The 15,637-nt window shown below is 40.1% G+C and overlaps 1 protein-coding gene and 1 pseudogene across 2 annotated transcripts in view; one reads left to right on the top strand and one right to left on the bottom strand.

The window, feature by feature from the left end:
• Nucleotides 1-15,637, bottom strand: part of RPF2 (ribosome production factor 2 homolog) — a 31,898-nt gene continuing 16,261 nt past the window's right edge. For both annotated transcript variants that reach the window (XM_028509250.2, XM_036024570.1), the window contains 4 exons: nucleotides 14,248-14,347; nucleotides 6,093-6,195; nucleotides 1,216-1,360; nucleotides 1-510 (listed from right to left, as the gene is read on the bottom strand). In XM_028509250.2, the coding sequence (XP_028365051.1) occupies nucleotides 331-510; nucleotides 1,216-1,360; nucleotides 6,093-6,195; nucleotides 14,248-14,347 (528 nt within the window). In that variant the 3' untranslated portion in view covers nucleotides 1-330. The remainder of the gene's footprint in view (nucleotides 511-1,215; nucleotides 1,361-6,092; nucleotides 6,196-14,247; nucleotides 14,348-15,637) is intronic.
• Nucleotides 10,836-12,086, top strand: LOC114494260 (annotated as a pseudogene).

Genomic DNA, 15,637 nt, shown 5'->3' with positions numbered 1-15,637 from the left:
ATCTAAAGCTTAACTCGGAAATTCTCTGAGATACCAAAGGCTGTTCTGGAGATCCCTCCCTCCTCATTCACCCAACCAATGAGATGGGGGGCTTTGCAGGGTGGGTGGACAGAAGTGTATCTTGGAGGAAAAAAATGTCTCCAGTAAGAGGTTTACTTTCAACCTAATAATAGTCCACTATTGTTCATAATATATATAATTTACAGTCCAGGTATATTATTATTGTGTAAAAACATACAATAAAATCTTGTAAGAAACTTTGAAATGACTGATGCTCAATAATTCTCTTTAAATAAACAGATTACAAAACTAGTTATTGGCTAAGTTCCATCAATTTTTTTTAATTCTCTTTGATTTTTTCTCCTGGTCTTCCGTTATCCTTTCTGCAGGGCGTTTCTTCAACCCCTTCATTTTCCTGGTTTGTAGTTTGCTCAAGTCTTGCTTCTGCATATGAATCCTTCCGTAAGTCGTACCAAAAGTATCATGGGAGATATTTTTCTTCTTCTTTGGCTAAGAAAAAGAATGTATATATTTAATGGTCTCTACTATGATGAACTGATTAAAAAATCTAATGTACAACAACTACCACACTAACGACTGCCATTAGTGAGCACCCCCGCAACGTTGTAGTCTACAGTCCCACTGACCTTCTCAAATTCAAATGTACATACAAATCATCTGCAGATCTTGTTAAAATGCAGATTCTAATTCAGCAGGTCTAGGGTGGGACCTGAGATTCAGTATTTCTAACAATTCCCAAATAAACCGTCAGAGCCCACTTTGACATGCAACACAATAGGCTACACTAACCTTTAACATGTACCGAGAGAACTTCCTGTGTTTAGCTTAAAGAATCGTGGCTCTATCTTTATTGGCATTCCCAGATGCCATCTCTACGTGTCCTTTAAAACCATTCAAAAGTCAAAACACATTTTATGCAAGTGCAAGTTACACATCCGGTGCTCTAAATCCCGTCTCCACAATGCCCCAAACAATTCTCCTTTTTCCTGAAAACGGGCATTCTTGGCTACCAGAAAGTCCTCAGCCACACCTGACGCCTGGCTTCTGCAAGCCTTTTATTTTTCCTTTATGATTGGCTTATTTGCTTTCTTCTCCTTTTCTTGAGAGTCATATTTTATCTACTTATCTCTTCAGGTATATCCTTTAATGTATGCCTTTTTGGAAAGTGAGATATACAATCCACAACTCATGTACCTTGAGGGCTTTTGGCATTTTCATGGATAATTTATAAAGGTCATCTGACGCCAGATGTGTCCTCCTCAGGACCAGATCCAGTGAGGGTCCCATCTCTTCTAATTCAATCCGTGGTGTCCTGCAGCCAGATTTTTTCAACAGCAGCCTTTGTCAAACAAAAAGAGAGAAATGTTACTCTGACGTGGATAAACATCCTGTCCCCACCAAATATTTTTGTCCAAGAAAATTACAGTTCCATAAAATGACAAAATCTTTAGAAAGGCTAAGCATCTTAACTACTTTATACATTTTGGCCAAATGTATTTTTGATTTGCACATTTTTAAAAATAAAAAAAGAGCAGCCCTTGCCAGTGTGGCTCAGTGGACTGAGTGCTGGCCTATAAACCAAAGGGTTGCGGTTCAATTCAGTCAGGGCACATGCCTGGGTTGCAGACTGAGTCCCTGGTTGGGGACATGTGAGAGGCAACTGACTGATTTGATGTTTCTCTTCCTCTCTTTCTCCTTCCCTTTCCCTGTCTAAAAATAAAATAAATAAAATCTTTTTAAAAAGTATATAATATTGTTGAGAAATAGCAAGTGAGACAGACAATTCTTATAAAAAATGGTCTTTAAAAAAGACTTTATCTATTAATTTTCAGAGAGAAGGGAGGGAGAGAGAGAGGGAGAGAAACACCAATGTGTGGTTGCCTCTCATGCGCCCCCTACTGGGGACCTGGCCTGAAGCCCAGGCATGTGCCCTGAGTGGGAATCAACTGGCAACCCCTTGGCTCGCAGGCTGGCACTCAGTCCACTGAGCCACACCAGACAGGGCAGAAATGGAATCTTTTGATCTAACTTCATTCTACATAAGATAAAATAATTTTAATTGGGTGTTTAAAGCATTATGTTTAAATGATTCATACATTCTTTTTTCTCTAAGATACATTTAGAATCACCTTTTCTTCATAGCAAGTACATTTACTGATCTCTATAGATTATAATGAACTTTTTAAATCTTAATGTATCTGCAACTTTCTGGCTACCATTTGTCCAAACAGCTCTGGATCTGGAAACATAAGGGGTATAGTGGGGAGGCAGGGGGATCAACAGATTCTTTTTATGAATGATAACCACAAAAACAGATGAAAGACCTTAAGATAATCTTAGTTGACTCAATTTGTTACAGTGGCCAGATTGCCACATGGAAAAAAAGAACTGACTGAATAACAATGTTTATACAAGGTCAGCCTTTTCACACAAAAGCTGGAGTGTGAGAGAGGCAACAGGTGGTGACATGAGAGGAGGAAAAGAAGAGGAAAGCCCAGTAAGCAATACCCAAGGCAGAGGCAAACAACGGGAAGAAGTGCATCGGCAAAAGCTAATTACCAGCTCTTTGGGCCTCAAGTGCATCACATGCAGATGGCCAACCAATACACTCCACCCACGGGAGACGCATTTACTGGCTGCAGGAAGAGTCACAGTGATAAATACGCTGTATCAGACATAGTAATTTATACCCAACTGAACAAGGAAAAAGAAAAAAAAGGAAAAAAACCCCACCAGCCTAGGATGTATAAAAGATGTTAAAACAAAAAAGAAAAAACTATACTAACATTAAAAAATAAATGAGTATTAGCATGGAACTTGAAGGGAGCAAGCACAGGGTAAAGAGCCTAAGAGAGGGTCCTTAGGCAGCCACTCTCTTTATACGGCTCCAGGAGAGAGAGGACACCTGTCTCAGGCTCACTGAGAGGAAAGAGTTTTAGAAGTCCGAGTTGGCTGGCTCAGGGCATGTTCCCAAAGAACTAATCTGAAGCAAACAGGGGCAGTGATCATTGGGCTATCATATCACACACACTTTTCTGCATTTGCACCCACATTTTCAGCACCTCCAAATTAACCATATTTATAATGCTGAACATACCAAGATTAGTGTCTTGATGAACACATCAAGAAAAAAATGTGTTCAGCTGGCTACTTAAGAAATCAGGGAAATGATACATAAGATTTCAATGAAAAAGTTTTCTCCCGCTTAAAATGCTGACTTTCAACGAAGTGGGAACCTCACTGATCCAGGACAGTCCACGGGACACCTAATGGATTTAGATCAGCCAAGTTCCGCCAGAGGTGGCAAAATTGCTCTAAAGCACCTTTTCATTTATAGAAGGGTCCTCCTAATAAAGTGATTTTAATGGTATATAGAATTAAGATGGTTTCTGAATAACTACGTATGTTGCTATTTATCAGAGAACTAAGTTACAGTGCCATCCTATCTATGTAAATGACTAATCTCAATCACTTCATATTTACTGACATCAGACTGATAAGAAACAGTTCAGACTGATAAGAAGCAGAAGGAAATGTTTAGTTTTCAGTTCCCTGCACATGGCTTCTGGTCACAGGCCTATCATCCCTTCTCTTTATTAAGCTTTTAATAGTGATATGTAGAATCTAAAATTATCTCTTATTAATCTTTAAAAAACACAATCTGTTCACTCTTTCTTAGAGGAAATATATAAATACAGAATTTACAATTTTTGTGATCATGCTATGAAAAACAAAGACTATTGTTAACTCATCAAAACTGTTCCCTTCACCTTCACCCCATTATTACACTGCAATTTTGTTTTTAAGATTTTATTTATTTACTTTTAGAGGGGGTGGGAAGAGAAGAGGGAAAGAAACATGCCAGTGATAAATCGATTGTTGCCTTTCGCACGCTCCCAAGTGGGGACCTGGCCTGCTACCCACGCATGTGTCCTGACTGGGAATCGCGAACTGGCAACCTTTTGATTCGCAGGCCGGCACTCAAGCCACTGAGCCACACCAGCCAGGGCCATACTGCAACTTTTTAAAGAAGATACAGTAGACCTGGCTGGTGTAGCTCAGTGGACTGAACAGGGGCTTGCAAACCAAAGGGTTGCCGGTTCAATTCCCAGTCAGGGCACATGCCTGGCTTGTGGGCCAGGTCCCCAGTTGGGAGCATGTGAGGGGCAACCACACATGGATGTTTTTCTCTCTTTCTCCTTCCCTTCCCCTCTCTTAAAAATAAATAAATAAAACCCTTAAAAAAAAAAAAAGGTAACAGTAGTACTGCCCCCTATGCACGGTTTCCTTTTCCACAGTCTCAGTTACCCATGGTTACGGGTGCCCCAACCATATTAAATGGAAGTTCCAGACATAAACTGTTCACAAGTTTTAAACTGCGTACTGTTCTGAGCAGCATGAAGAAAGCATGCACCATCTCATTCCATCAAGGCCCAGGACGTGAACCACCCCTTTGCCCAGCGTTCACATCTACACCAGCCCCCTGACAGTCACTCAGCAGCCATCTCAGTCATCGGATCCACTGTGAGGGCACTGCAGTGCTTGTGTTCAGGATGCTCTTATTTTACTTAATAGTGGCCCCAAAGTGCAAAAGTGGTGATGCTGAGAACTCAGGTACGCCATCAAGTGCTTCCTTTAAGTGAAAAGGTGAAAGTTCTCGATTTAGTAAGAGAAGAAAAGTATCATATCCTGAGGTTGCTAAGATCTCTGGTAAGAATAAACCTTCTATCCATAAAATTATGAAGGAGGAAAAAAAAAGGCTATGCTAGTTTTGCTGTCTTACCTCAAACTGCTAAAGTTAAGCCACAGTATATTGTAAGGGCTTAGTTAAGATGGAAAGAGACATGAAATTCGTGGGTGAAAGACATGAGCAGAAGACATGTTCTGACTGACAGCAATGAGTTACACCAAAAAGCACTGAGCCTATACGAAGACTTCAGCAAGGGATCTCTTGGACAAGTCACACACCACACCATTTACTGCAAGCAAGGGATGGCTACAAGTGACGCACCACACCATTTACTGCAAGCAAGGGATGGCTACAAGTCACACACCACACCATTTACTGCAAGCAAGGGGTGGCTACAAGTGACGCACCACACCATTTACTGCAAGCAAGGGATGGCTATAAGTGATGCATCATACCATTTACTGTAAGTAAGCGATGGCTACAAGTCACACACCACACCATTTACTGTAAGCAAGGGATCGCTACTGATTCAGCAATAGGTTTGGACTGAAAATATAAAAATTACTAGAGGCTGCATCTGCTGCTGAAGAAAATGACAAGCTGAAGAAGTTGATTAGGGTTCAGCATTATCCTTGGTTTCAGGCACCTACTGGGGGGGGGGGGGGGGGTGTCTTAGAACACATGCCCCAGGCATAAGGTCGCACCAATGGCACTACTACACAAAAGTTGCTTTCCACGCTGAGCTGCTGGCTTTCAGGCTGCCCTGTCATGCCACAGCTCAAAGTCAACATTAGTCTGAATTCAATCCTCAAAGGAAGGCCATTAGTCCAAGTCAATGTACTCTTTAAGAAAGTGTGGGCTCTGTCAACTCAAAAGGCACAATTATAGCATGTCATAAGCTATTTAAGAAAAACAAAATCAGCTTGTTACAATTTATATTGTGGTAGGGGCAGGGGTAGTAGGTCTAGGCTAAAGAATGAGGGTAAAAGGAATCTAGGCAGAGTCTTCTTATTCCTTTCAGACTTTGTTTTTCAGACTCAGGGCTCTGAGATTGGCTTTGGCTGGCCTAAGTCTTGGGGCCTGGTGCTCTAAGTCTAGTCAAGAAATAAGGAGACACTGCATCAGGTAGGGTCAAGACTGCAGCACTGTTCTAAGTTCAGAGGAAGGCAGCAGTAGATGCTCGGGGCCCTGGAAAAGCAGGGTTTCGGACAGAGGTGGGCAGAGAACACACTTGAGGATCAGCGCAGAGGGATGTGCCACTGCTGGTCGGCAACTCTCCAAACTTCTGGCCCAATGTCCATTCCAAGTTTGAGTGCTGTAACAGTCACACTAAAATACTAATCATGGGGATTAATAAAACCATGCTAAGAAAGGCACTTACTTATAGCTTCGAAAATAAATCTTCCCATTCAGTGCAGTGAAGTGCAGGACATACTCTAAACCAGCCAGGCGGATATTTGATACCGTGGGGCCTCTGAAAAAATCTAAAAGCACACACATTAGATTGTTAAAAGTAATCCCTGAAAAATGCCTGATTGCTCCATCCCACCCCTCTGCTAATCTCATGACTGTATTTCTCTGTTTAGTTTACTAAGCCATTTTATTTTTATTATTATTATTATTATAATCCTCACCCAAGGAAACATTTTAGATGTTAGAGTGAGAGAAAGGGTGGGAGGTGAGAGATAAAGAAACACTGATCGGTTACCTCCCATATGTGCCCCTAGGTATGTGCCCTGACCAGGGATCGAACTTGCAACCTTTTGATGTGCAGGGAACACGCTCTAACTAGCTAAGCCACCCGGCTAGGGCTACTAAGCCATTTTAATTTTTCAGTTTTGAAATTCTCCCTCTAAGCCAATGATCAGCATAGAAGTGTGACATATTTACCATGGATATCAACTATCAAGGCATAAAATTTTAATCTATAAGACAGGTAGGTTAAGATGTCAAATTTCTATAAAAGTAGATGTTGAAACATTGACTATTAAATCAAACAAGACTGTTCTATGGTAGAGGCCAAACAAGCAAGAAAATTCTACCAAGAAATGTCAACTGTTAAAGGCAAGAAAAAAACAAGATCAGTGATTAAGCCGTTTTTCCCAAACTAATACAATCATACCACTGGTGGCACACAAGATTATCTTAAATTATAAACAGGCAGATATAATTTACTATATATTACTTGTTTGGTTATACATCATTTTCCACTCATGGTAGGGACATAAAATTTCCCCTTAAAAAGGAGAGTTAAAGGAAAATCCCCCGTGGACGCCACCATGGACGCTAACTACAGGGACTTGGCTAAAGCTATGAAGGCTGCACATGAACGAAGACGTTTGGAAAACAGGAATCAAGTTTGGTCCCTCATTTTACTGCTAACAGCACTGAGCCCCAAGGAGGATAAATGGAAATATACAAATAACACTGAATAAGAAAAGCACACACAGGTTTATCTAACTGGAGTTCTCATACAAGTTGGTGGAAATGTGCAATTGGACAACCTCATGGAAATCAGTCTGGCAGTTTCTTAAAATGTTGAACATATATATATATACTAGTCAAATGACTCTACCATTATGTTCCTAGAAAGGAAAACATGTGTCCTCACAACAATTTGTACACAAATGTTTATACCAGGTCTATTGATTAACAGTCAAAAGCTGGAATCAACCTAAATGTCTATCAACAGACAAAGGAATAAACAAATTATGGAACAGCTATAAATGGAATACTGCTTGGCAATAAAAAGAAATAAAAGTGACTACAGATACACACAGCAACACGGATGAATCTAAAAACAATTGGGTAAAGAAGCTAGGCCAAGAAAAGTACACACTATAAGATTCCATTTATCTAAAGTCCTAGAAAATGCAAACTAACCCGTGACAGAAAGCAGATCACAGCTGCTTAGAACAGAGAGAAACTCCGGGAGCTGACGGAAAGGTTCTGTGTCTCGTCTGCAGTGGTGTTTGCACAGGGTACACGTGTTGAAATCTGTCAAGTTTTAAACTGTAAATGTGTGCCTGGCTGTAAATTACACCTCCAAAGTTGCTTAAAAATAATTTAAAATGAAATAATTTCAAGTAATCTCTAAAAATTGAAAACAAAATGAAATGAACCTGTATACTGAGCTGCAAGTATAATCATACAGAAAAGAGCTTTCAAGTGACTTCAAAACACCCTTTCCAACACGGGGTATCATAGATGAACACAACTGCAAAACAAATGAAAACCAAAAACATTCACCCACACTCAACAGTCATAGAACCAGTGGTAATCCTGGTATTTTATGCTGAGACTGTTGTGTGCACAGCATGGTATAAAGTAACTGCATAATTACGCTAAGTCACTGAGAACCTGGATTGTCATCATGGATGAAAGAAGGTACTTTGGGAGGTCAATGAAAGATCGTTTTGTCCTAAATTTGAGTTAGAGGTTTTAGTATGAACTCAGGATGTATTTTATCTTAACAAATAAACAAATTTCATAGTTCTGTCCACTAAAAAAGCCTAGAAACAATGATTAACCCAGAAACAACCCATAGCACTCAGACTGATTTTTAAAGTAATTTCTCATTTAAAAACCAACCAACCAACCAACCAACCTCCCCCAAATCAGGGCACCCTGACTGGTGTGAATCAGTGGGCTGGGCGTCACCCCAAGGACCGAAAGGTCGCCAGTTTGATTCCTAGTCAGGGCACATGCTTGGGTTGTGGGCCAGGTCCCTGGCTAGGGGCATGTGAGAGGCAACCAACAGATGTTTCTCTCCCTTTCTCCCTGCCTATCCCTCTCTCTAAAAATAAATAAAATCTTAAACAAATAAACAAGGCTCCTTAGAGAAACGGCTGACCCGGGGTTGGGGCAATAAGAGAACAGGAGGAGTTTGAAACATCAAAGGAGTGATGTGATGATGGATGACAGTGTACTGAACCTTGGACACTGCCACAAAGGCTCACCCTAAAATGAGCAGAAATGATGGTTTAGGTAAAATGGAAGTGAGTACAGGAATAAGGTATTCCAGTTAAATAGAACTAAAGCAGGTGGAAGAGGTAGAAGATAAATTGGTTGTAGTCAGAAGGAAAGCCCCAGTTAGGACATTTTTCCAATGGATCAATTCTAAGTAAAAATAAGATCTGAAATGTTACTACTATGTCCCAAATACATTGGGAAAGGGCCAGGAGATCTGAGTCAGAGAATAAATCAAACCCTGATTCTACCACTTACAGCTCTTCATCCACAACATGGGAATAATGTTACCGTAATAAACTGAATGTTTGTGTTCCCCCAAATTCATAGGTTAAAGCCCTAGCCCCTAGAGTGGCTGCATTTGGAGATGGGGCCTCTAAGAAATTAAGGTCACATAACGTATGTCATAAGGGTGGAGCCCTGATCTCATAGGATTAATGTCCTTATAAGAAGTGATACCAGAAAACCAACATCTTCTTTCCTCTGACTCCCTCCCTCCCTCCCTCCCCTGAACGCAGATGGAGGAAAAGCTACATGAGCACACAGCAAGATGCCAGCCAGCAAAACAGGTCATAACAGAAACTTTGATCTTGGACTCCCAGCCACCAGAATGGTGGGAAATATATTTCTATTATTTAAGCCTCCCAGTCTACGGTATTTTGTTGTGGCAGCCAAGCACACTAACACAATGACCTTTGTAGCACTGTAGAAAGGATTAAATTTAATGAATTACCTGACCTAATACCTAATACACAGCAATTATTTTCATTATTATACATATTTCAAGTAGAATAAGAGTTAGGAAATAAAAAAGGTTAAAAAAAATTAAAATAATGACAACTGATTAGGTATGACCACTCATACAAAGGCAATGAAGAAAAAGGAACACAGGTAGTTAAATTTAAGGCAGGACTTAAAGAAACTTTAATAAAACTGACCTATTTGATTTATTGTCATATTTATATACACAGAATAGTCATATAAAAAAGTAACCATAAAAATTAGGATTGCCCTGGCCAGGTGGCTCAGTTGGTTAGAATGTCGTCCAGTACATCAAAAGGCTATGGGCTCTTTTGATCCCTGGTCGGAGCACATACCTAGGTTATGGGTTCGATTCCTGGCTGGGGTGTATGCAGGGGGCAACTGAATGATATTTCTCATGTTAGTGTGTAGGGGACCCATTTGTTTCAGTCTGGCAAATGTGACTCAGCTCTGTATGGAAAACCTACAGAAGCAAAGTGGTGGCCAGGAGCCAGACCTTCAAACGGAGTTTTCCCGTGGGAATCAGGCCTAGAAAATGCATACTGACTGTTACGGCTTGCTCTTGCTAAAACTCCATCACCCTGGTCTAAAACAACAAATGTGTATTATCTATCTCCAAGGTAATTTCCAAAACCTTTGTGAATTCACCCAAGGATAGAGCTAATCAGCTCATTGTCATTTCCCTCTGCATGTTATTTTTATTTCCTTGATTGTACCTAAAATGTAGACAACAATATTCTATGCAATAGATAATCAATCTTTCCCTGATGTAAGCCCCGAGAAAAACAATAAAAGCCTGTTTAGGCAAGAGTTGGGGCGCGCTCTCTCTCCCCTTGAGAGAGTAGCCGTGCCGTTCCGTTCTCTCCACAGGATTGCTGTCGCCTGTGCATTTATTTTCTCTTTCAGCCACAACAAGGCAGAACTCTGCTGGCCAGAGTCTGCCACATCTGGCGCCCGCACAGGGATGTAGAGGCTACCAGCCATTGTGGTTAACACACCAACATGGGTGGAATGCTTGCAGCAGCCCACATAAGGGCCGACAACCCCGAGTGCTTTTCGCCAAGGTCATAGGATGTGTTGTATTTTAGGGAAAAAGGGATATTTTTCCCAGGTCGCCCTCTCTTGCGACCGCACTCTCTTTAGTAAGCGGAAGCCTTGCTCTCTTTCTCCGGCAATCGCTGCACCCCGTGGGCAAGGGTCAGGCATTTAAAAGCCACAAGGGCGCTCTCTTCTTGAGGGAGTGGCCGAGGCACTCACAGGCTCTCTCTCCCCTTGAGAGTAGCCGTGCTGTCCCCCTTTTCTCCACAGGATTGCTGTCACCTGTGCATTTATTTTCTCTTTCAGCCATAAAAAGGCGGAACTCTGCTAGCTGGAGTCTACCACATTGGTGTTTCTCTCTAAAAAAAAATAAACTTAAAATAATAAAATAAAATAATTAGGATGGCTCTTTCCAGGTGGCACTGAGCCATGGGCATCTCTCAGGACAACTGACACAAGCACCATGAGACCAGGGGCAAGAGAAGGCCCCACCACAAGAAGCAAAAATATGAGCTTGGACACCCTGTTGCCGACACTGAGATTGGCCCCTGCTGCATACAGAGTCTGGTTCAGGGAGGCAACAGGAAGTACCATGTCCTGAGGCTGGATGTGGGCAACTTCTCCTGGGGCTCTGAGTGTCATATGTGCAAAACTAGGGTTACTGATGTTGTGTACAACGCATCCAATGATGAACCAGTCCACACCAAGGCCCTAGTGAAGAACTGCACCGTGCTGACTGATAGCACACAGCGCTGACAGTGGTTAAGAGTCCCTCTGGGCCGCGCAAGAAGGCGCCAAGCTGGCTCCCGAGGAGAAAAAGATCCTAAAAAATAATCAAATAGAATGCACGTGAAATACAATGAAAGGAAAAAGAATGCCAAAATCAGCAGTCTTCTCAAGAAGCAGTCCCAGCAGGGAAAGCGTTGTGCGTGCATCACTTGAAGACCAGGCCAGTGTGGCTGTGCAGACGGCTGTGTGCTCAAGGGCAAAGCGCCACAGTTCTGTCTGAGGAAAATCAAGGCTCAGAAAGGCAAATAAACCCTCCTCCCTCCTATCTTAGTCATGTAATAATGTGTTTGTTATTTAAGAAAATTAGGACGAATTAAATATAAAAATAAGTATTTACTAGTTTTCTATCAAGTAGGATCCACTAAGATTAACCCCTAAACTATGTACTTAAAAGAGCAAAGCAGAAGCAAAATTCAGGATGAACAAAATGGGTATCTGACATGAAAACACGGAAGAGGTTAACTTTTCTTTCTGGTCTATTACACACACACACACACACACACACACACCCGCCCGAAGAAGGCCCCTGATAAAATTCTCTTTCCCACTGTTCTACTTTATTTCATTTGAATACAACACAAACTAGAAGCCTGCAGCTGCCTTACTTTACATTTGTACTAAAAATCTCAACTTCCCTTGGTACCCAACAACCTCCCTACATTTCTCTACTCTTCTACCTTCTTTCCCCAGATTCCTTTATGGTTTTCACTCCCTCTCTCTCAACAATGCAATATGTGGTTATCCCTAACATCCAGCAGAAGCACAAAACACCTTTAAAAAAAATTTGGTCATTGTCTTTCATGTATTTTTTTTTAAATTCATTAAAAATACAAGTTAAGGGCCCTGGCTGGTATGGTTCAATGTATTGAGCACTGGCCTGTGAACCAAAAGGGCACTGGTTCAATTCCCAGAGAGGGCACGTGCCTGGGTTGCAGGCCAGGTCCCCAGTACAGGGTGTGCGAAAGGCAACCACACACTGATGTTTCTCGCCCTCTCTTTCTCCCTCCTTCCCCCTCTCTCTAAAAATAAATAAATAAAATCTTAAAAAAAAATACAGGTAAGAACCTGTAGCAAAGACTCTGCAAGGGAACTGTTCACAACCACACGGTGAACAACAGGGGCAAAAAAGCTCAGGCTTTGGGTTCTGATTCTGGCTCGCCTACTTAATAGCCCTTAACCTTTCTAAGCCTCCATTTTCCCATCTGTAAAATGGAATGTTATCAAATTCAAGAGCTTTTAGAAAGGACTGAATAGGTTATATTAGTACTCAAGTTTTCTAAAATTAGTCATTTATTAATAAAGAAATGAAAAGTTCAGATAACTGTTAAATCCAGCAATAAGACCATAAATAATGCCTATAAGGAAAATGAAAACAATGTGTCTATCCACAAACCTGTTCTGGTAAACTCAGATCTGTAAAGAGCATGTATACAATTTATTTATAATATATAACCAACCAACTCTTCAAAAATGATCTAGGGCAAAGTATATAAAAATCCAAAAGAAGGGCAACCAAAAAAGTATATGGCCTAGCTTGTAAGAATGACGCAAGAAAAGCTGAAATGAAATAAATTATTTAAACTTGAGATAATGCTGCTGAGTATCAGAAGTGTCTATATATAGGTACTAACCAAATTTCTCCCCAGAGTTAGAAAAGAGCTAGCAGATGTGACTGCAGAATGAGTATTAAGAACATCTGAGAAATCATGGAGGACAATTTATGCCAACTTTTCAAAAGAGGGGAGAAAAAGTGGTTTGAAACTGGTAAATTAATGGCAATCCGAGACCATGACATTAACTATATATTGGATTTTAAGAAGCTGACTTATGAACACAGAGGAAGGAATGTAGTTATAACATAAATCATCAGGAATTAGCACATTTCATTAAGAACTCTATAAAACAATCTTGCAAGGTTATTGTGAGAATGAAGCAATATATATAAAGTACTTAGTATATACCTGGCATTTAGGGTAACAATAATGAAATAAAGGGAGCTGAGGACATCACTGAGGATTTCCTGGGAGAGAAATGAAATTTGGAAGGATAGAAGAAACCCGAAAAATAAGAATGAAATTAGAAAAAACCATAGGAATATGCATAACATACTTTCAACAAACCACTTTTATTTTTTTAAAGATTTTACTTATTTATTTTTAGAGAGAGGGGAAGGAAGAAAGAGAGGGAGAGAAACATCAATGTGTGGTTGCCCCTTGTGCACCCCTCACTGGGGACTTGGCCTGCAACCCAGGCATGTGCCCTGACTGGGAATCTAACCTACAATTCCTTGGTTTGCAGGCCAGCTCTCAATCCACTGGATTATACCAGCCAGGACCAATAAACCACTTTTTAATGGAAAAGTAGGAAGAAAATTGGGGGAGATCAAGAAAGCAAGTTATAGTAGGAAAAACCTTGTATATCAGATTTTAAAAAACTAGTAGAGAATTTAATTTAATGATGTTGATAATGACATGAGACAGGTGTGTAAGCATTTTATGAAGTATAAAACGCTATATAAATAGGTTGAGACCAAAGTTACTATACCAACAACAAAAAATAATGACCTATAGAATATAATATCCTTTTAACTCTCTTCTTAGTGGGAAATAGAAAATAATGAAAAGGGCCCTGGCTGATGTGGCTCAGTGGATTGAGTGTTGGCCTGTGAACCAAAGGGCCGCCTGTTTGATTCCCAGTCAGGACACATGCCTGGACTGTGGGCCAGGTCCCCAGTAGGGGGCACTAGAGAGGCAATCATATTGATATTTCTCTCCCTCTTTCTCCCTCCCTTCTCCACTTTCTAAAAATAAAATTTACTTAAATAAAATTTATTTTTTAAATAATTTTTTTAAATAATGAAAAGGAAAAAAAGAGATCAAACCAAAAAAGCTGTATACCTAGAGTGAAGTAGCAGAGCCACCAATAAACCTTAGATTGCCTACCTGAGCTACCCTGCAGATAAATATTAAAACACTTACCAGTAAGAAGACTTTTTAGCCTTCTGTAGTCTTCTGTTACATCAAAATCATTACCAGCAAATATTAACATGGGTTTTGTTCCCTCAGGGCATTTACTATTCTATGAAATGGGGGAAAAATAATTATATAATTATCAAATCTAAATTGTTTATATGCTTATTTTAAGTTATTGATACTTACATGTAATGATTCATTTTCAGAATTTCTTAACTGTCTTAAAACTATATCTATGAATAATGATTTTAGATGTAAAACCAGAGCTGGGATTTTGAACTTACAGATTTTTAGACTGAAAATAACTTTCATTCCACCACCTCAGGTTGCCAGATTAGTAAGTGGTCAAAGAAGGATATAAGCTACCTATTAACATTATTCTATGCAAAGAATAAAAAAAGGCTAAACTTGCTATAAAATAAGCATAGCCCTCTAATAGCCAAAGTCAAAGTAAATTTAATTTCTTTGAATTATTTGTACCACTGTGCCTTCCCTACTGTACTACATAAACAGTATTTTTAAATGAAAGCTAAATTAAACTACCAACTAAAACAATCACATGGGAACCAATATAATTTTATATAAGCTATAGAAAGAATGAGTTAATCCTCACTCAGCAGGACTGAAGCTCTTACTAGAAAAAGTATTTTATCCAGCTCTGGATTTCCGATACCAAGAAGAATGTGATATAAGTAATAAGAGGATTTAAATTTAAAAGCCATCAAAGTGAATGAAAATCAAATAGAAAAAAAGTTGTTTAACTGAAGGATTAACTTATAAAGGAGGGTAAATGGCTGTTGGTCTGAGCTTCCCACTGATTCTAGTACCTCTGGCTCTGACATCAATCAAGGATTATTCAAATCTAGCAAAAGGAAGGCAGGCAGGCAGGCAGGCCAAAAAAAAAAAAAAAAAAAAAGTGCTCTGCCGTAGGACCAGAAGTCACCTGTTGCTTTCCTGTTCGCCATGACCTCCCTTGGTGGCATTCCCTGCTTCCAAATCCTGAAACTTAACTGTTTATAATTCAGAGATGTGCCTAAGATCTGTCTGCCTGATCAAGGACCCCTAAATGGACTTTCCAGATCCAATGACTCCCCTGTGCTCCAACTGTCCTGCCTGGCCATCCTACTGCTATCTCTACGTCTATGGGGTTATTTACACAGTAAGAGAAAGTGAGGCAATACCAACTATATAACTCTGGCTTTTAAACCATCCTAACCACGATGCATAGTAATAAAAAACATTATTTCAAGTCAAGACCCAGTATACACATCATAAAAATGTAACTAAACGAGTTATGCAAAACAGTAGTTATCATGTAGATCACAAACCCTGAACTAGAAAAACCTACAACAAACGAGCTTTACTCCGATAGCCTGAAGGTACTTAAATTTTTTTA

The sequence above is a fragment of the Phyllostomus discolor genome, chromosome 4 (assembly GCF_004126475.2).
Source record: "Phyllostomus discolor isolate MPI-MPIP mPhyDis1 chromosome 4, mPhyDis1.pri.v3, whole genome shotgun sequence".
Classification (NCBI taxonomy): domain Eukaryota; kingdom Metazoa; phylum Chordata; class Mammalia; order Chiroptera; family Phyllostomidae; genus Phyllostomus; species Phyllostomus discolor.
Note: the sequence above shows the minus strand (reverse complement) of the source record. Positions and strands in the feature narration are given on the sequence as shown.